At 29.1% G+C, this 21,217-nt stretch overlaps 1 protein-coding gene and 1 long non-coding RNA gene across 8 annotated transcripts in view; one reads left to right on the top strand and one right to left on the bottom strand.

Annotated features, from left to right (window-relative positions):
• Positions 1–1,299: 1,299 nt before the first annotated feature.
• Positions 1,300–18,900, bottom strand: LOC127290353 (uncharacterized). 2 transcript variants are annotated; one of them, XR_007844308.1, is made up of 5 exons: positions 18,523–18,900; positions 8,987–9,064; positions 8,627–8,830; positions 1,602–1,737; positions 1,300–1,534 (listed from the first exon to the last, which is right to left on the bottom strand). It is a non-coding gene; the product is annotated as an uncharacterized LOC127290353 (long non-coding RNA). The 2 variants fall into 2 exon arrangements; XR_007844307.1 differs by having other exon boundaries at positions 8,627–9,064.
• A 94-nt stretch (positions 18,901–18,994) lies between these two features.
• LOC127290350 (rhodopsin-like) overlaps positions 18,995–21,217 on the top strand; it is a 699,229-nt gene continuing 697,006 nt past the window's right edge. For 4 of the 6 annotated variants that reach the window (XM_051318854.1, XM_051318858.1, XM_051318852.1 and 1 more), the window contains exons 1-2: positions 19,046–19,171; positions 19,380–19,395. In XM_051318854.1, the coding sequence (XP_051174811.1) occupies positions 19,393–19,395 (3 nt within the window). In that variant the 5' untranslated portion in view covers positions 19,046–19,171; positions 19,380–19,392. The other 2 variants (XM_051318856.1, XM_051318855.1) reach the window with 2 other exon arrangements.

Consider the following 21,217-nt stretch of genomic DNA (forward strand, 5'->3'; position numbering starts at 1 on the left):
ATGTTTTAACATTTTTGAATTGACCTAATATAATCACAAAATGTTCTTCTACCAATTACATTCTTCATTGGTTTAACTATTTTTATATAGTTAATAGAAACTTTTAAATTGAGTTTAGAATCTATTGTTCTACGCAGAGTAGTTAAAAAGTAGAAAAGCCTACTAGTTCTTTTTCAGTGTGCATATCACGTGTTGGGCGAACGATATAGATTCTCATTAAAAATGTTAAACCTCTTGATAAAAATACTACAATTCTTCTGTTATATTTTGTTTGCAAAATTTTATTAGATAAAAATTACAATTATTCAATTTATTTAAATAAAAATATATATATATATATTTAATAATTATTATTTTATAATAAACATTCTCTTAAATTTTTTTTACAAAAGAATTTTGATTACCTATATCTTTTAATTGCTGTTAAATAATCATTTTAAATTTGATGTTTTGTTAAGAGAATATTATAATTACGTATGATAAAATAAATAGATTTAACTCTATACTTTATAGCTATTTATCAATGACTTTATGATAAATTGCTTACCACTAGCACTTCGTTAAGAAAACTCATAGTTTCATTTTGTTGATGGCATATAGGAGCAGTTGCAATGCTTGTAGGCTCTAACGGCAAACATCAGGAATATGGTTGTGAGTTTGAACCCAGTGGGACGCATCTAGTAGTTAGGCAAGATATTTCCGTAAATATAAAGAAATTTTTCCTTAAAGTACTGGCCATGGACACACATGGTTATATAAAGAGAATTTTCAAATTTTTTTCGTTTCGAATCGTACAGAAACGCGTAAAATAGCGCGCTAACATTTATGTGCCGCGGCTTTGGACAATAAAGACTTAGACTAAGGGACGATTAGGTTTTTACATTACATCTAAAGAGATAAAATGAAAATTAGAAAAAGTGTAAATGAAAGCGGAAATAGAAATTAGAAATAGAGGAATTGCGAGTGGAAATTGTAAAAAATAGATATGAGAGTGAAAATTATAATAAATGGAAATGGAAATTAGCGAAAGTAGGAGTGCAAATTATAAAAAAAGGAAATGGAAGTAAGAGTGAAAATTAAATTACGTAATCGAACGCAGCGATAAATTGGTGGACCACTTGAGTCGCAGAGAATCACTTATCTCAAGTGCTGCATTACGCGCAGTGACCGCAAACCAAGTTGTAAAATTTTACATGAGTATCGAAAATAAAACAAAAAATGTTAAATAAATTTTGAAACAATTTTAATTAATATTGAAATACACTTATAACGAAAATCTATGAATAAATATTATTATATAGATCATTATATAAACACAAGCATCTTATATCGAAATGCATTATTACAAAGTAAGTAAAATTTAAAGTTTTTCGTGTACATTCAGTAAAAATAAGAATTTAAAAATACAATATGATGTTTAGAAACTTTTTCCTTTTTTCTATAAAAGTAATAATTTAAATGTTCTACATTAAAAACAGTAAAATAATATTTAAGATATAATTATTCATGCTCAATGTTAAACTCCTCTGAAATTCTGAAAAAAAACATTTATGTCACTATGTTGGTGCATTTGTTTATTACAGATAATAACTTATACTTACTGCTTTATCTTTCCTGCATAACGTTGACTATTTAAAGTTTTTCGGATTAGACTTTTTACAGTTGGATAATTCCACTCATCCATTTTGCATTTTGATATTGGTAAATCTTCGTTTTTGTGCAGTTCTTTTGACACATCTTTAATAAAGAAAGATTTGCTAGTAAATAGTAAATTGGAGAATATGACATAAGTGTAAAGTTTTTTCCTAGTATATAGATGCAGCTACTGCTTATTTTGTAACGTTGTTTGTAGCTAAGTATCTCCAAATTCTGCCAAAAGTATACAAATCATTGATTCAAAAGTGTGTACCTACTATAAATTTGTAAAATTTGATACAAATTCTGCAGCATAGGATTTTAAATAAATAATTTGTATGCATTTGGTAAAATTTTTTTTAATTATCTGTAGCATATTTTTCTCGTGATCATCATACACAGAAAACATGAAAGTTTATTCGCAATACTTCAAACAATGTCGACAAAAAAGTAGATAACTATCAATAATATTCATTATGTGATCATTCCCAAGTAGCACGGCATATTGCTTGAATATCAAGGTGATATCAAACGAGAATATTCTTATGACATTCAGGTGATATCATAATGTCCGTTTCACGGGAATATTCCTGTGAGATTCGTATGACATTCGTATGATACTGAGAGAATATTTCCGTGACGAAATTCGTATGATATTGAGGGGATATTTTTGTAATATTGAGCGGAAAATTTCTGTGATATTGAGAGAATATTCCTGTAATTTATAAAATTCTAAAATGTTGTTTGTTTTGAATATTTAAATAAAAAAATAAATTAAAAAATAAAAGAAATTTTTTTAGAATTTTATAAATTATTTCCTCGATATCACACGAATTTCACGGGAATAATCTCTCAGTATCATACGAATGACACAGGTATATCACCATGGAATATGATATCGCCTGAATGTCACAGGAATATTCCCGCTTGATATTACCGTTGCAAAACGTGGGAACACGGAGAGTGTTATAAACATAATGACTTTTCAAACGTACATTTCGAAGGTCTACGTTTACGATGCATTTCTAGATTGAACATGCTAACATATGCTTGGATATGAAGAAGATGATTTTAGATTAAAAAATAGAAAAAAAGAAAATTTGTTGGCTGATTTATGAAAATGGATGAGACATAACATTTAATAATCTGATGTCTATTTTAAAAAAAATTTAATGATCGGGGTTTTATTTTTTGTAGTGATGACAGTTAAAACTTAATGATATTTTAATTTATTACAAGCTAGTACTGTAAATATATGAAAAATTTGAATCATTAAACATTGGTTTATATTACGATAACGTATACGTAGATTATGTTGACTATTACTCTACAAGAAATTATTAATCAATATTTTATTAAGTGAATTTCTCAAAAAGTTGGTTTTTGAAACAATCGTTTATTAAGATTTAAAATTAACCAAAAAAACATGTGCCATTTATCACTTTTTGATGAATCTTTTATTTAAAACATGTAGTCTTCCTTTTAACGGTCTACTAATTTTACAAACAAATCAAATCTAAAGCTACATGTAATTGTATGAAATTTTAGTTTGACGAATGTCATATGTAGTCTTAAAATTAGTTGTCATATTCAGAAATAATTGAATCTAAATTATTTTATTTTTTTTCAATAAATTGTTCGAACGTTTCTCACAAGCGGTAAACTAAAATCCAGGTTAATATATAAGGACAGCTCAAACCCTCTAAAGCAATGTAAAGCGAACGATTATATGTATTGCGTTATTATATATGTATGCGTTTAGTATGTATTACATAAAATAAAAACGTGTTGTATGTATTAGGTGTAAGGTTAACATGATGTACTGTTTCAATTCCTACATATATGTGAGTTTAAAATTATGAACGATCAGAGAATTATTAAAGTAGGTGAATTGAGATTTCCAGTAATGGTAGTATTTATTTTTTATATTTTTGCCTGAAGTTTTACCGAACTCTTCATTAATAATTTAAATAAGTTATGAAATTTCAATTCTGATTTATCAAAAACGGACCTTAATATTCTTAGCTATTGTTCTATTTTTTGTACTGCCAGTACCTTACGGTTTCCCGAACTGAACTTGGAGACACTAATATACGTGTTATAATATTTTATTCCTTTTGCATTACAGTTTTATGAAATTCATTTTACTGTACTTATTCTTGAAAAATTACCGTTTTGCTGTTATATCCCAATTTTACCGAACTAAGTTCAGTAAAACTCTCGGAACAAATTTTCTCCGTGTAGAATTACGGAAAAATATTAATTTTTACTATTTCTTAAATCAATATTAAACCTAAATATTTTTGGATTTTGATTTTTCTAATCCGAAAAAACACTACACAGTTGGCATAGGCATCGGCTGCCTGCCTGCGGGCAGACTGGGCGACATGAGTGTAAGAGAGAAAGAGCAAGTATTTCTTATCGCTTACACTTATTTCGACCCTCGCCCCGTCTGTCCGCAGGCAGTCAGCCAAGCTGTGATTGTTCCATTAGTGAATTATTTACAAAGGAGATGAAATAACACTGGGTAACAAAAAAATGGTCATGTTGTGTTTATTTCAAAATTCCTGTGTTTATTGAATATTTGGGTGTCAATGAACAAAAACTACGAAAAAAATTTTTTTTAATTTGTTCAGTTCCCTGAAAATGGGGGTTAAAGTGTCAAAAAATGGCTTTTTTGGCATTTTTTGAAGTAATATAAAAGGAAAACGTGAGGACATAGAAAGCTTTAATAGGTCTCAAAAGAAAGCTTAAACCTTCAACTTTAAGACCCAAAACTGAAATGTCATGCAATAATTGCGGGGAATCTGTATTTAACCCATTAACGACCGCCAGGACGAAAAATTTACCTTCACTTAGCAGCTGTTATTTTATATGAAAAAATAATTTTAAAAATTCAGGATAGCCCATTTCTAACGTAAAATTTATCGCTCTTTTCGATTCTGAAGTCGAAATTTAATTATAATTAAATCCTTAATATTAATAACAATTTTATTGCAAAAAAACATGATTTTCTGCAAAAAAATTTTTATTCAAAACATATTTTGACATGGAAAACGACAGTTAATTTGCTCCGGAACCCAAAATATCGCGTCCTCGAATACCCAGCTACAAAACTGTATAGTTGCGAATTTTAAAATTTAAGATGGCGGACAACAAAATGGCGATTTTCCACTAAAAAAGATTTAAAAAATACTATTTTGCAAAAAATAATATATTGATGAATTATTTTTATTTCTGCACCATACACTTATGTTTTTTGGGTCACTAAACACGAATACGGTATAAGTTTTCAAAAATTCAAAATGGCGGATCCAATATGACGGACAATTTTTTCAAAAACTCAATGGATTTATCTGAAATTTGTTACTCGGGGGTTTTTGGTGTCGCCGGTTACGAATCTGCAGTTACTTTTCAAAAATTCAAAATGGCGGATCCAATATGGCGGAAATTTTTTTCAAAAACTCAATGGATTTATCTGAAATTTGTTACTCGGGGGTTTTTGGGGTCACTGATTACGAATTTAAAGTCAGATTTCCGAAATTCAAAATGGCGGATCCATTATGGTGGAATTATATCATTTTCGCATATTATATTGCTAGAATTAAAATAGCTCTCGAAAGTCTTTCGACAAATTTATCGAAATTTTTTTGAAAAGTTTGAAATGTGACAAGTAACCCGTGTCATTTTGAATTTCGGAAATCTGACTTTAAATTCGTAATCAGTGACCCCAAAAACCCTCGAGTAACACGACTCAAGAGAATTTAAACAGTTTTTAAAAACTTCGTCAGTCATATTGGATCCACCATTTTGAATTTTTAAAACCTAACCTCAAATTTGCAATCAACAACCCAAAAAACTTCTAAGGGTGTTTTCGGCATTCACTCAGAGTTAACTCTAGAGTTAACAGTGGTGCTCAATGATATTATCTTTGAAAATTTATTTACCTAAATAAAATAATTGATTTTCTATTTTCATCACCCTGAGTTTGAAGTTAGTTGTCCTTGTTTGCTTACTTTTTTTAATTTATACGTATTTTTTGTTTTTCATTTAAAAATGGAACATATTTTTGCTACCCATAAACGTGTTATTTTTTTAAAGTTTATAATTTTCAAATTTTTCATTATTTCCCTAACTTTAATTAATCTGAATTGTTTTAGAAACTAGATTATTTATTTTAATTAAAGTTGTTTTTTATAAATAAAAAGTGAAAATAATTTTTAATAAAAAAAATTATTATGTTTCAATTTACACTTTTCAAAACAAACAATCCGTTCACAAATTTTGTCGGCCATTAAAGGTTAGGACTGACCCTTTTTCTTTACTCTCGCAAGAAAACAGAGTTAACTCTGGGTCATCTAGTAATTAATTTTTGGGGACTTTTATGAATACTAGAAACAAAAAATTTTATTTTAACATTACATTACTAGAATAAAAGGCCCGTTTCACATGTTGTTACAATTGCAAACCCTGCGCCAATCAAAATGAATCGTCTATGCCAAATTGCCAATCAACAACGTTCACAACCAACAGACGAACTGAAAATCAAAATTTACATTTGAGCACCACTGCTAACTCTAGAGTTAACTCTGAGTGAATGCCGAAAACACCCTAAGTGACTAGTTTCAAGCAAATATGATTATTGAGAATCGCTTTATACCAAGCATACATTCCCAAAGATTTGAGTTTCTTGTTCATTGACACCCAAATATTCAATAAACACAGGAATTTTGAAATAATCACCACATGACCATTTTTTTGTTACCCAGTGTAATTTAACAAAACAAAGAATTAAGATATATTTATAAGATAATTTAAAGAGAAGATTAATAAAAAGAAAAGAGAAACAAGGAAAATCAGGGTGGAGTCCTATGTCGGTGTAAAAACGTGAAAGCGTCAAAGTAAAAGTGTAAAAGTATGTGAGTAAAAGAAACAAAATCGTATCATTAACTTTTTCACTCTCCTATTGAGAATCCCTGTACAAGATCTTGTACAAGAAAATATACATGTTCAGCAGCTGAACTTGTACCTGTTCTGGTGAGAACATGTAACAAGATCTTGTACAATTTCGGCACCAAAGTTTTTTGGAACAAGTTTTTGTATTAAAACTTGTACAAGATCGTGTACAAAAATATGTTTAATATTTGTATACTAAAAAATGTACATGTTCTTGTACAGGTTCATTTATGTCTTCGTTTAGTAAAAATTGAAAACTTTAAAGGCTGCGCAGAAGTTTTCTTAGGATTTTACAGCTGCGCAATAATTTTGGACATGCATAAGTAAAAGGTTTTAATGATTCTAAATTATTAAAAAAAATTTTTTTAACTGAACTTGTACAAGAACATGTACATTTTCTTGTATACATATATTAAATATATTTACTTGTAGAAGATCTTGTGCAAGTTTTCATACAAGAATTTGTTCCAAATTCTGGTGCCGAAATTGTACAAGATCTTGTACATGTTCTCACCAGAACAGGTACAAGTTCAGCTGCTGAACGTGTACATTTTCTTGTACAAGATCTTATACAGGGTTTTTCAATAGGGTCCACCATCATGTATAGTAGTAGTACTTTGACAACCGAACTGTCTTATTGTTTTCTTATCATGTTCCAGTACATTTTAGCGTAAAAACATAAATGTGAAAAAGAAAGTCCATCGAATTCTGAGTAATAAAAAAATTTAACCCTGCAGCTCAAAAATTGAATAAGATAAGTATGACTTTCGAAAAAAAAGGTTTTTTTGCAACACTAACCTCTAAAGTTAAATTTTACACACCGAAAAGTGTGTGTAAAGAAGCTCTTTTTTGAACGGTGTGTAAAGTGATTCACTTTACGCACTGAAATATTACTTTACACACTGAAATTTACTTTACGCACCGAAATTTCTCTCACATAATATAAGGATTTTTTTAGACCATACAAAACCACAAAATTAAAAAACGAACTTTACTTTTAAATTTATACACTACTGCCTAATGATATTTTTCCTGATCTTCGATTGATTTATTTAATTCTATACAATCGAAAATATTCTAATAGCAAGTTGGAATTCCTCATAATAGGTACTTAACTTTAGAGGTGGGTGTTGCAAAAAATGTTGTATGATACACGTGCGTAAAGTGAGTGATTATACTCGTGCTGCAAACATCACACTCGTATAATCACTCACTTTACGCACTTGTATCATAAATAACTATTTCATGAATTTAGCAAAATTATCTGTTTTTTAGTTTTTTCGATAATTACCATAAAAATAATTTTTTTAAAAAAAAAAATCCACAGGGAAGTTATAGCTGACCAAATTGACAATTTGCAAAAAAATGTTATAACCCTAATAGGTTTAGAGATACAGCCTTTCAAAGCTGATCCTTTTAGAGGATTGAGCGATTGAGGTTTGCGAATTGAGCTCACCCAATTGTTTTATCGGCCGTGGAAGAGATGACATAATTCAAAAGTGGTAAATTATAGTAGTTTTGTTGTTCATTTTTAATAAAATTATGAATATTAAACAATTGCTTTGAAACCGAACAATTCTCTAATTTTTAAATTTAAATGTTAAAAATTAATAAAACCAGGAATATTTAAAAATTAAAAACTTGATATAAATTGTTTACAATTAGATAAAGAATAAAACTATTTTTAAATAAACATGAAATATTGAATCAAAATTTAAGACACTGCACGGAAATTAAGGCTGTTTTATGATTCTACATTTTCTTAAAAACATTATTGAATACACAATGTAAAAGAATACTTTAGAAAAGTTTGCACTTGACCTCTTTTGACATATGCAAATTCTGATATATTTGAGCATTTCGATGTTGCTCTATAGTTATTTTATTTTTTCCCTAGCGGATTTTGTCAATTCGATATAAGAAAAATCAGAAGAGAAGAGAAGAATCGATATATAATAGAGAAATCAAAAGTAGAGGATTAAAAAAATTTACAGGAAGGATAACTATATAGAGAAAAATAATAAAAAATGCACACCTTCTCAGTGTTACGGGAAGTTCCTTGGGTGTTATTTGCCTCCCCATTATTGCTTTCTTTTAGAAGAAGTGTTTTCATGCCGGATACTAAGAATTGAATCGACTCTTCATAATCGGTTCTTCTATCAGTTTCACTGCTTCTTTGAGCTAATAGATTTGCAATTATAATGTCTTTTTCGGCTAAAGTTTCATAATTTTCTTCGCTCTATAATAAATATAGAAATGATTAATTTTCGTACATGAGTTTCTTCCTCAAACGTTCTAAATAAAAATAGTAGTAGTAGACATTTTGATTGACACAATTAAGTAATAATTTACAACATAGCTTGATAAGTAAAGAAAAATTATGTGTCGATATTACTTGCGTGCACTTATCTTTAAATATTCCCAGCTCAGTCCTTTCTATGACACGAATTTTTACTCCTTGACATTCCTTATCCTAGAAATAAAAAAATTAAACTAACTTTTAGTTATATTTATGCACGGAAAGAAAGCAGAAACAACCGAAGTTTATTGATAAAAATGGAGCAACCATATCTTTGATTTTGCATCAAACATTTTAAATGTGTAGCTAACTTGGAATGAATGCAATAATAAAGGTATATGATTATCTGAACGATATATTTGGTAAACGTACAAATGCTAATATGAATGTGACAACAATTTTTAATTTACGTTCCCGAGCTAAAATTTAATTTATACTTAACAATTTTCAAAGTATAATATATGTGTATAATAAAATAAAAAATAAGAAATATATAATCGCAATATGCTATGAACGGAGATTGTTAAGTTCTAACTAATTGATGTATAGAAACTCAAACATGTAAAATAAATAGATCTAATGCAGAAGCAGAATCGAACTTAAAACTTACGGGTTAAGGGGTTAGTACCACATCTTTTTTTAAGAAAATCGATTTTCTATACTGCCGTACGATGTAAAAACTTAGGTAACCGACATTGTCGCTTAAGCTGATTGTAGCCTGTTTATTACTACTGAAATCAGCCTAAGCGACAATGTCGGTTACCTAAGTTTTTACATCGTACGGCAGTATAAACTGCATATTCTTGTAGTAGATATATGTAGAAATGGTATGGTAACTATTATTTTGGTTGGAAACTTCGGTAACATATCGAAAAATGGGGTACAATGTAAAAGTACAATGTATGCTTTTATATATATATATATATAATTATCGTATTATAATATAATTATGTATGATTATAACCATATAAATTTTATACAATCTATTGTATTTCGCTATTCTAATCAATGTTGGTCACCCTGCACGCCTCTACGAGCGGCCGCTTGCGCAGATTTCAGTAAGTGTAGAGTCAGCATAAGGTTCCTTTTCTCGTGGACAGTCACATATACATATGGGGTAAACTTCTTGTAGCGAACTAAGTGAAAAATAGTTGTTCGGATCGGGCTGTAACTTGCACATAGTTTAGCCCTAGGGGTAAGTAATTTAACCACGAAGTGTTGTTCCTTTTTTGTTATTTTAGAGATATTAATTAATTAATTAATCAATGTTAATAAAAAATGAAAGATTTCACAAATAAATAAAGTTATTGCAATCCTGAAGGTACGAATTGAAAGCTGACCTACTTCCCATCCAACGAGTCCTATATGGACTATTTTGGATTAGAGGATTTTTTATAAACAATTGCCATGTTAGCCAATTGTTTAATAAAAATCCACTAACCCAAAGCACTTTATATAGGGCTCGTTGGATGCGGAATTTTGTGAACTTTCATTTAAATTCATCATTCACCAGTCGAAAGTGCACAAGAATTAACTATTAATGTTAATAAAAAATTATATATTTTATAAACGAATAAAGTTATCGTTATTCTGACGTTACTAAATGAAAGTTGACAAAATTCCGCATCCAACGAGCCCTATATGAAGTACTTTGGGTTAGTTGTTTGTTAATAAACAATTGGCTAACATCGCAATTGTTTACAAAAAATCCTCTAATCTAAAATTGTTAAAATTTATTTATCTGTAGAAAAATTTTTGACCCAATATCTTGGATTGGGACAAATATTTTAGGCACTTATACCACATGTCTGAACGCAGAATTTCATGGGGATTACGAATTTGAAACTGAAAATTAGTGGTCTCATTTAAGAAAACCACTTTTTTATTGTAGGGCCCAACATTGGGCTCCGGGTCCAATTTTTTGTTTTCAAAGATAACAACTTTTGTCTTGAACATTTTTTACGAAAATTTGTATTTTTCGAGATATTTGCAAGTTTCCATACTTTTAGAACAAACTGTTTAATGATTTTTAAAGCTTTTTTGACGGTCTATACGATGGTGATATAATTTTTCTTTTTAAAATTAAATTTGACCTTGAATTTCAAGGTTAATTTACGTATATCTCAAAATCGGATTTAAAATTTTTTTTTAATCTACCTCAATGGAAAGATTGACTAATTTCCTACAAAACATGTAATTTTTAGAGTGGGATCTTTTAAAGTTTTTGAGATATTAATTAATTAATTAATGTTTACAACAAATGAAATATTTTACAAACAAATAAGTTACCGTAATTCTGAAGTTGGCAATTAAAAGTTAACGTAATTCCGCATCTAACAAGCCTTATATGAAGTGTTTTAGATAAGTAGATTGTTAATAAAAAATGCGTTAACATTACAATTGTTTATTAACAATCTACTTATCCAAAATACTTCATATAGGGCTCGTTGGACGCGGAATTACCATAAATTTCAATTTGTAAGTTCAGAATTACCATAACTTTATTTGTTTGTAAGATATTTCATTTGTTATAAACATTAATTAATTAATATCTTAAAAATTTTAAAAGATTCCACTCTGAAAATTACATGTTTTGTAGAAAATTAGTCAATCTTTCCATTGAGAGAGATTGAAACAAATTTTTTTAAATCCGATTTTGAGATATACGTAAATTAACATTTTGACTTTGAATTTCAAGGTCAAATTTTATAAAAAAAAATTTTATCACCTTCGTGTAGCTTGTCAAAAAAGCTTTAAATATCATTATATGACTCATTTCATTTAAATTGTCATATTCGTGTCCCTTACCAAAAAAATTATTTGATTTAACCTTAGTTGAAATTAATTTGTTTATATAATAGTAAAAAGCAATAATTTTCAATCATTTTTCTATTTACAAGGACATAAAAGTGATTTTTATAATATTGTCAGAACAAAAAGCAGGCAAAATGTCATAAGTATAATGCGTCCCCGGAGACATTTACAATGTTCAAATGAATGAAATGTCAAAAATATAGTGTTTAAACCAGATCAAATAAATGTTTCTTGAAGTATTAGTTCTATATTTAAGGAAAACCAAGTGTTGGTAATTAAACTTTATTTTATACAATTTACAGAAAATGAAAATGACGTGTCCCTCACTTTTGTATTTTTACGTTTTGCCGGTAGAATTTCCTAGTTTTACCTGCTATTTAAATTACATTATGAGCAAAAAATTTCTTTACCATCGCATAAGCAGCAGAACATAACAACGAAGTGTGTGAAAAAAACGAAAACGATATAAGTATAAATCTGCTCGTTTGTCATGGAGGCAGAAAAAGCCGAAACACTTTCGTAATTGAATTTCTGTCAACAGTGTAATGCCTTGAAAATGGTTAGACAATATTTTGAATTTTATATCGGTATGGAATTTAATGTATTTTTGGATTCTCTTTCGAATGAGACCAACCCCATCGATATAAGTATAACCGTTTTCATTTTATAAGCGAAAAACTAGCAAAATGTCAACAGTGTAATGGTCATAAGTGTAATGCAAATTTGTATATATGGCTTCAGTAAACGTAATAAATCACACAAGCCTACAAAATAAAACTTTTTTCTTTTATCTTGATACCAGAATAGTTTCTAATGTATTTTTAGGCCCTGAACATGTTTATTTGTTTTATGTTCAAAATGTTTAAGGACATAAATTTTGCATTTTGCCTATATAATTTTTAACCCCTTCGCAGTCCAGTCAAAAATCACTTATAGGCCTAATAAGGTTCCAAACAGAGCCTTCAAAAAAATTTGATTTTATCGTATTTAAGATTTTTGGGTTCATCTGTCATCAAATTCGAATTCAGCGACCCCGAAAACCCCCGACAGTGTTGTCAGATGCCTATGGCGCTTTCCCCCTAGATGGCTAGATATTTTCCACTAAAAATAAATTTTTTTCCCCTAATTTTCACTAGAAAAATAAAAATAAATAAATAGAAAACGTAAAAATTCTTAACTCAACGCAAATTTTAAAGTTTTTGACACTAATTATGCAAAAGTTATTTAAACTTAGAGAATAGTTTAATAAAATTTAATATAGTTCAAGGTAATAAATATATAACAATAATGATAGACATTTTTTTGGAATTTCATTTATTTAAATATTAATTCCAGTTACAATTTATTTATAAAATTTATGAACTTAAGAACATGGAATAGACATTGCATTAATATAATAAACTTCACGAATAAACTGTACTAAACAGCAGTGCAGCACAATATTAGATCGTCATATTGGATCCACCGTTTTAAATTTTGAAGATCTGACGTCATATTTGTAATTAGCAACCCAAAAAACCCCTTAGTAACGAGTTTCAAGCGAATCGAATCAACTTCTAAATTTTCATGGTCGCCATTTTGAATATTTTAAATCTGACTTCAAATTCGGATTCAGCGACCCCAAAAAATTCAGTATATTTATCACCAGTCAAAACAAATTATATTTAGTTTATATATTATTTTATCAAAAATTGACAAAAAAAAATTTTTATAAGATATGACGATTTCTGCCAAAAAAAACCGTCTGCCATAAGAAATATATGACTTTAATTTTGTGACCACTATGTATTTTGTTAATTTAACATGTTAAACTGTATAAAAAAATTAGTTTCAACCTTAAAATCAAAATTTTCCAACTCAACTTTTCTGAAAGCTGAATATGACAATTTAAATGAAATGAGCCATACATATTTGACTGTTGTGAAAACAATGTTTATTAAGATTTAAGGAATATTTGTAAAGTTATAGACATAATAGGCAAGGATGCGCCGTGCGGTGTAAAGCAGTTAAAGCATCGGTAACTCCTATAGAAATCTGATTTTTTTGTCCCGTGTATTATATTCTACCTTACAATTTTCGTATAACTGAGTATATATTCAAGAGGCATTCGTTCCCTTGCCTTACAATATTGCATATTTCTTATATCACACATTTATTACATACTCAATGTAAACTGTTTGTGAAACTTTTAACTCGCTTTTCTCTACCCTGTTGAAAATTCCTATGTGAGAACACATATGGGATCCCATCCAGGATTTCTTGTGAGTTCTTATGTGGGTTCCCATACAGGTTCACACATAAGATCCTGTATGAAAAGGTTCCTGGGATGAACTTGCGTGAGATCAAGCGCACGATCTTATGTCTCTGTAAAAGCAATAACACAGGATCCCATGAGGTTTCCTGTGTAGGTTCCTATATGAACAACACGATAAATAGGAACACACATGGGATCTTATCCGAGATCTTCTATGAGTTCTTACATAGGTTCTCACATATAAGAAGATTAATAGCAGCTTAATAAGATTTTATATAAAATCTTATTAAGCTGCTATTAATCTCCCATGAGGTTTCCTGTGTAAGTTTCTATATGAACAACACGATAAATAGGAACACACATGGGATCTTATCCGAGATCTTGTATGAGTTCTTACATAGGTTCTCACATATAAGAAGATTAATAGCAGCTTAATAAGATTTTATAGAATGCTTTTATATATATGCTATTAATCTTCTTATATGTGAGAACCTATGTAAGAACTCATACAAGATCTCGGATAAGATCCCATGTGTGTTCCTATTTATCGTGTTGTTCATATAGGAACCTACACAGGAAACCTCATGGGATCCTGTGTTATTGCTTTTACAGAGACATAAGATCGTGCGCTTGATCTCACGCAAGTTCATCCCAGGAACCTTTTCATACAGGATCTTATGTGTGAACCTGTACGGGAACCCACATAAGAACTCACAAGAGATCCTGGATGGGATCCCATATGTGTTCTCACATAGGAATTTTCAACAGGGTAAACTACGTTTTTTAAGTCGGTGACAACAATATCTGAAAAACCGCTGAACCGATTTGGCTCAAATTTTAACACAAGCTCAACAACTACATTTTGTTGTCGTTAATCGAAGGTATTTTAAATAAAATTAAAATTATTAATTTAACACTAGAACTACCAACGTTAAATTTTGTCCCGCTACGCACGGTTTTTCTTTTGTATCTTTCGTTAATGACTAGCTAAAGAGCTAAAATTTTTTGAGTTAAGTTTATTCAGTATACCAGATTTCAGATTTTTATCGTTAATAGAACCTGAGATCTGAACCGGCATACCTAGAACTACCGACGAGACAAATCTACATGGGAAGCAGCGCAGCGGACGGTTAGTGTACGAAACGACTTATGAAACGCGATTATCAAAAGAATCGTTTTTGGCAAAATCTCAGAAAGTTTTGGGTTTTTCACATACATAATTTATTGTTGAAGGTTTATTTATTATTTTAAGGCCTACCGGAAGTTTGCAACTTTTCGGGATAATTTTCTATATTGCTTTAAAGTTAACATAAAAAACGTTGTTTTTTATAACTCAAATCTATTTTTTAGTGGAAAATTAAAATTCTGGCGTATTTCCGACTTCAGATTCGTAATCTACCTGAAAAAACCTATAAAAATCATGTATTATTTTATTTTTCTAACTTGTAAATGTTAATAGTGTAATGATAGTTAGAAATTAGCCGGTAAATATTTATACTAAATATTATCGTAAGTCGATAAACAGGTTACCGACTGCGGAGCACTACAACGTAGTACCCGATTCCGCCGCGCGGGCCGCATCGCTAAAAGCTCTCTCGCGTACGCTTAGCCCACCGATCGGCTATATAAGCTGCGCTCCCGCTGAGGACCGTCACTCGCGTGCTACACGGAGTCCAGGAGGGTCTTACCCACCTGAATAGGGGTTTTACCCCTAAGGAACTATACTCCCGGAGTTTTACTCCGAATAACTTTCGTAGAGAGTTTTACTCTCGTTCGACGGGTTTTACCCGTTAAATATTTTATCGGTTTTTAATGTATATAGTGAAAAGTAACGTAACGAAATGTAAAATATCACAATGTATAGTAATGTAATGTAAAATAACGTAACGTAATTTACAGTAACGAATCGTAAAGTAACGTATTAAAATTATTTTTTTTATTTTATTTTTTTTATACTACGTAACGTAAATTTGTATTCACGAAGTTTAAAGTAGATTTGCCGTTTTATTACCGTTTTTAGATATACTTAGAGTTTTACTCTTTGTATAATTAGAATACGAGTTTTACTTGTACTTACCAGTATATCCCGGATTTTTAGGAAGTATTACAATGATTCCACGGCTCATCGCAGCGAGTTGAAGACGATTTCGTTAATGCGCAGCTCAAAATAAGCGACGTTACCAGATTGATGCCGATTCTCTTTTCCCCGGCTCAACGCATCGCGATAGACGCCGACCATAATTGTTTGAAACCGACTTACGCGATTTACTTGTTACGCCTGTATAATTTTCGACACCTGTAAATACCGTTGTAAATAAATAATTTATTATCAGTTTGTAATTAAGCTGTTATTATTATTTTTTAGTGTTAGAATCAAAACGAACCCTGGCTCGGCGAGCTAAATATTGATACTTTCAATTACGAACGTTACAATAGAAAAAAAACAAATGAATAATGAAACAAAATGTACCGGTGGTAGTTCTATGTATGCAGGATCCTTAGTACTTATAGTGTTAATCACGCCAAAGTGAAAGTCCATCTGCAATTGCATCTCCGATTTTTTTGAGATTTTTTTTTCTTTTAGTACTAATTGAGACTAGCTTCCATGAATTTTTTCAAATTTTTTTAGCAAGCCTTAAAAATGAATCAATTTTAAAAGTCTTTTTTTTAAATGTGTGTTTTAAACGTACTTTTCAAAAAAAAACAAAAAAAATTTTTTTTAAACCATATTACTATCAAATTTTTCAGTTTTAATGATAAAAAATCATTTTTCTCATTTGACGTACTGACCGATTTTTTCAAAAAAACTACTTTTTACGAAACTTTTAAGCCTAGTCCGATAATGGGCAAACAATTTTTACAATATTTTTGGGATTCTTCAAAAATTTTTGAATTTTTTAAAAATATGTTTGGTTTTTTTTATACTTTTGATGCGCTGATTATGAAAATCATAGTGACAATACCCAAAAATTTGATTTTTATGGTAAAAACCATAAAAAAGTCCCAAAATCTATGGTTTCTTTCGTTTACTGGGTAAAATATGCAAATTTTTAAAAAAACTTTTAAACAAAAGTTATAGATCTTATTAAAATACATTTTTTATATCTAATGCATCTTTTTTAATTTTGCATATTTTACCTAATAAACGAAAAAAAACTATAAATTTTGGGTCTTTTTTATGGTTTGCACGATAAAAATCTAATTTTTGGGTATTGTTACTATGATTTTCGTAATGAGCGCATCAAAATACATAAAAGTACGTAGTATAAAAAAAACCAGAAATATTTTTAAAAAATTGAAAATTCAAAAATTTTTGAATTATTCCGAAAATATTGTAAAGATTGTTTGCCCATTATCGGGCTAGGCTTAAAAATTTCGTAAAAAGAAGTAGTTTTTTTGAAAAAATTTTGAAAAAAATCGGTCAGTACGTCAAATGAGAAAAATGACTTTTTATCATTAAAACTCAAAAATTTGATAGTAATATGTTTAAAAAATTTCAATTTTTTTGAAAAGTATGTTTAAAAACACACATTTTTAAAAAAAGACTTTTAAAATTGATGCATTTTTAAGGAAGTTATGAGCATTCAAAAATTAAAAGTCATAAAAATTCTCCAATTTTTAAAATTCCATAACTCGAAAACGGCTTGCTAAAAAAATTTGAAAAAATTCATGGAAGCTAGTCTCAATTAATACTAAATGAAAAAAAAAATCGGAAATGCAATTGCAGATGGACTTACATTTTGGCGTGGAATACATCATATAGAATTAAATTTAATAATTATTAATATTTTATTAAATTAACAAATATTAAATTGAATTATTATTAAATTTATATTTAATAAATTTTTTTAAATTTGCAAAGCGGAAATTTATGTAGGTATATTTTAATATGATCTTGATCTCTGATACTCATTTTGAGGTTATGTTCGTCTCGTAACCTAAACACTTAGGTTTTTAACCAAAGTTTTGAGGTTATGTTCGTTTTAATCTATTTTTCTGTAGTTTGACATTGAGTATTGATGTTATGTTCATTTTTAACTTATGTTTTTGACATAGTTAGTACAATCCTGGACACAGTAATGAGCCATTCCACGTCAAGAGGTCGCTGGGTTTGATCAGAAGTAAATACTAATATACAGATACAGAAAATTACCGCGTAGCATTCAATCCTCTGAATCGAGCATAAAGAATATACTTTTTTTATATGTATCTCTTCGATGTGAACCTCATTTCCATAAAAAAATATAGTACATTACTAATTTTTGGAGGGGTATGAACAAAAAACATGATTTTTGCCATTTTTTCATACTATTTTTTATAACAAAAACCAAAATTAAATAAAGATATTGTCCGGGATTGAGGTTCACATAGAGTGTAATTATATATCGAAACTACATGCCAAATTTCAGAGTGATTGATTAAAAACTTTTTAAGCTAGAGTGTGCACAATTTCGAAAAAAGTCGTTTCGAGAAAAACGTGTTTGAAAAAAAGTGTCAGAAAAGGTTAATCCTTTGAATTACGCAATTCGGAAATAATCAAAATGTTCTAAGCAGTACTATTTACTATGTTTTCGGGGTCGCTGATTACGAATCTGAGATCAATTTTTAAAAATTTTTAAATGGCGGATGCAATATGGCGTGTTTTTGCCCTAGCGCGCTCTGACCCATCATCGAGGGACACTCACTTAATTGTTTATTACTTTTAAACGGCTTGAAATTTTCGTTTTGAATTTTCAGATTATATTTTTCAATAGTTTTACAACTATTGTTACACATATTATATATAACTTATATTGTTTATATTTAAAAAATTGTTAAAAATTTGTTGCACTGTAAATTTTTTTACAAAATAGAATTCTATCCGTACTGAAACCGTCAATAAAAATATTTAAAATATTTTAATCACATTTTTACATAGCTTTTCACACTTATGAACTGTGAAATGTTAGATCAGTTTTAAAAGTAAAATTTAAATATTCTATTAGATAAACGTGTAACATAAAATCGAAGTATATTAATAAATTTAATAAAGAATACTTATGCGTCGACGTTAAACTTGTGTCATAAATCATTTCTCATATGTATAATTGTGCATATCTTTGAAAGGTAACCTATTTTTCTCAAGTTTCATAGTAGCAGTATTTTAAAATTTACTTTCCGAAATGAATGTATAGAAAGTGATATACTTTGTTTAGATTTTTATGGACAATAAGGCATCACTATAAAAGGACATTTTGAAAGTTATAGGTTAAAGAAGAAAATAAAAACTTATAACGTCGTATTTGAAAATATTTCGCTTCAAATAGATGAATCCCATAATTGGTTAAAATAACTGCAATTCGTATACAACAAAATAAAAAAACATCTTACGGTAATATTATTAAAACTGTTAAGAACTAAAAAAATATATACTCTTATATCGGAATAATATAAAATGGTACCGTAAGATTAATAATCTCAAGAAAAATTTTAAATAAACAATTTACAAGCATTTAAGAAAACGATTTTTTGTAGAATTTTTGTTCAGTTATACTTTTTCAACTCTTATCTTTTCAAAATACCTCTAAATGTTAAAAATATCGCGTCAAAAATGTTTTGGCAACAAGTTAGTTAGTTTTTAGATTCGCTTGAAACTTGTTACTCGGGGATTTTTGGCGTTGCTGATTGTATTATCTGATATTAAATTTTCAAAATTCAAAGTGGAGTATGCAATATGGCGGTAAATTTTTTTAAAAAATTGTTGGATTTGCCTGAAAACCCCGAGTAGCCACACTGTAAAAAAGGTTTTAATTTTACTATTTAAATAGTAGAATTACAAGATTCTGTAACAAATTTCGTTACAGAATTATGTGATTATACTACACTCAGTTTGACAATATTAATGATTTTGAGGTTAGAAATACAAGATTCCGTAAACTTACAGTACAGTGTAGAGCGATTTTAAATGGCGATTGTGAAATTCCAGTCCCAATGTAAATTTGCAATATTTTCATTGTAAAATCACATATTGAAAGAAAAATACATCGACAATTAAATTTTCTTTAAATTCAAAAATTTGTTTACTTTTGCATCTTTTGCCTGATTTCGTTTACTAAACAACTATTTTAAAAATCTGTTATAATTAAATTAATGTCGTTTCCTATGTCGTCTTGTTACATCGGGTACTTCAAATCACAATTATTAGTTAAACTAGCAACTTTGTCGTCCGCAAGCGGCCGACTACGTTGCTAGTGTGCATTAACCATATTTTTTATTCATTTTTTTTTCAAAAAAATTTAATATTATTGGGTGGATCTACCACCCAAGTAGCACAAAATATTGCTTGATTGGCAAGCTGATATGAACCGGGAATATTTTTGTGACATTCAGGCGATATCATAATGTCCTCTTCACGGGGACATTCCTCGGTGATGTATCTATGTGACGGTCTTTCACACAAAAAATGTAACGCATTACAAAACTTACATTCTACATTTATTAAACCTAAATAATTCTGTGGAACTTTACATTCATCGAAATCTTCAAAAGACATTACTGCAACTCCTGCACTTTTTTTTTCCAATTATCGTTTTTACATGTCAAATTCTTTTCTTCACACATTCTTTTCATCTTCCGTTGCCGTAGAAAATTTTTTCTTCTTACATGACAAATTATTTTCTTGACGCACTTTCTTTTCATCTTGAGTTTCCATTGATATTTTTCTTTTCCTACATGCCAAATTTTTATCCTTGCGTATTTTCTTTCCATCTTCAGTTTTTATAGATAATTTCTTTTTTTTGTATGTCAAATTTTTTTTGCGCTCTTTCTTTTTTATTTCTGTTTTATTACGATTACGTTTTCTCAATCTCGCATTCTCCTGTCTTATTATTTTCTGCTCATATGTAACTTCGCGCCTTGCCTTCCTTTTTCTTCCCTTCTCTTTAATTGCTCAATTTATCTTTTTATCATTTTCTTTACTCAGAAAATTTTTCATTTTTAAATATTCATGTGGTGAAATTTAGTTCACATTATTATCAGTTGTAGCAATTATTTTCTTTTCACTAGTGTCATTTAGAGAATGTTTAATTTTTAAATCTTGTGTTAATAGAACTCTGTTAATATTATTACTGGGAATATAATTACTAAAAATATAATTTTTATGTTCCTGAGTTCAATTTATGAAAAGACGGTTCTAATCATTCTCTATTATCGAATTCCTATTGTGAGACGTTCTTACTGTCGGAAAATGATTTAAGCGATTATTTTCAAACATTGACTTA

The sequence above is a fragment of the Leptopilina boulardi genome, unplaced genomic scaffold (genome assembly GCF_019393585.1).
Source record: "Leptopilina boulardi isolate dan_hultmark-lab unplaced genomic scaffold, ZJU_Lbou_2.1 LbouV2_60, whole genome shotgun sequence".
In the NCBI taxonomy this organism is placed as follows: Eukaryota; Metazoa; Arthropoda; class Insecta; order Hymenoptera; family Figitidae; genus Leptopilina; species Leptopilina boulardi.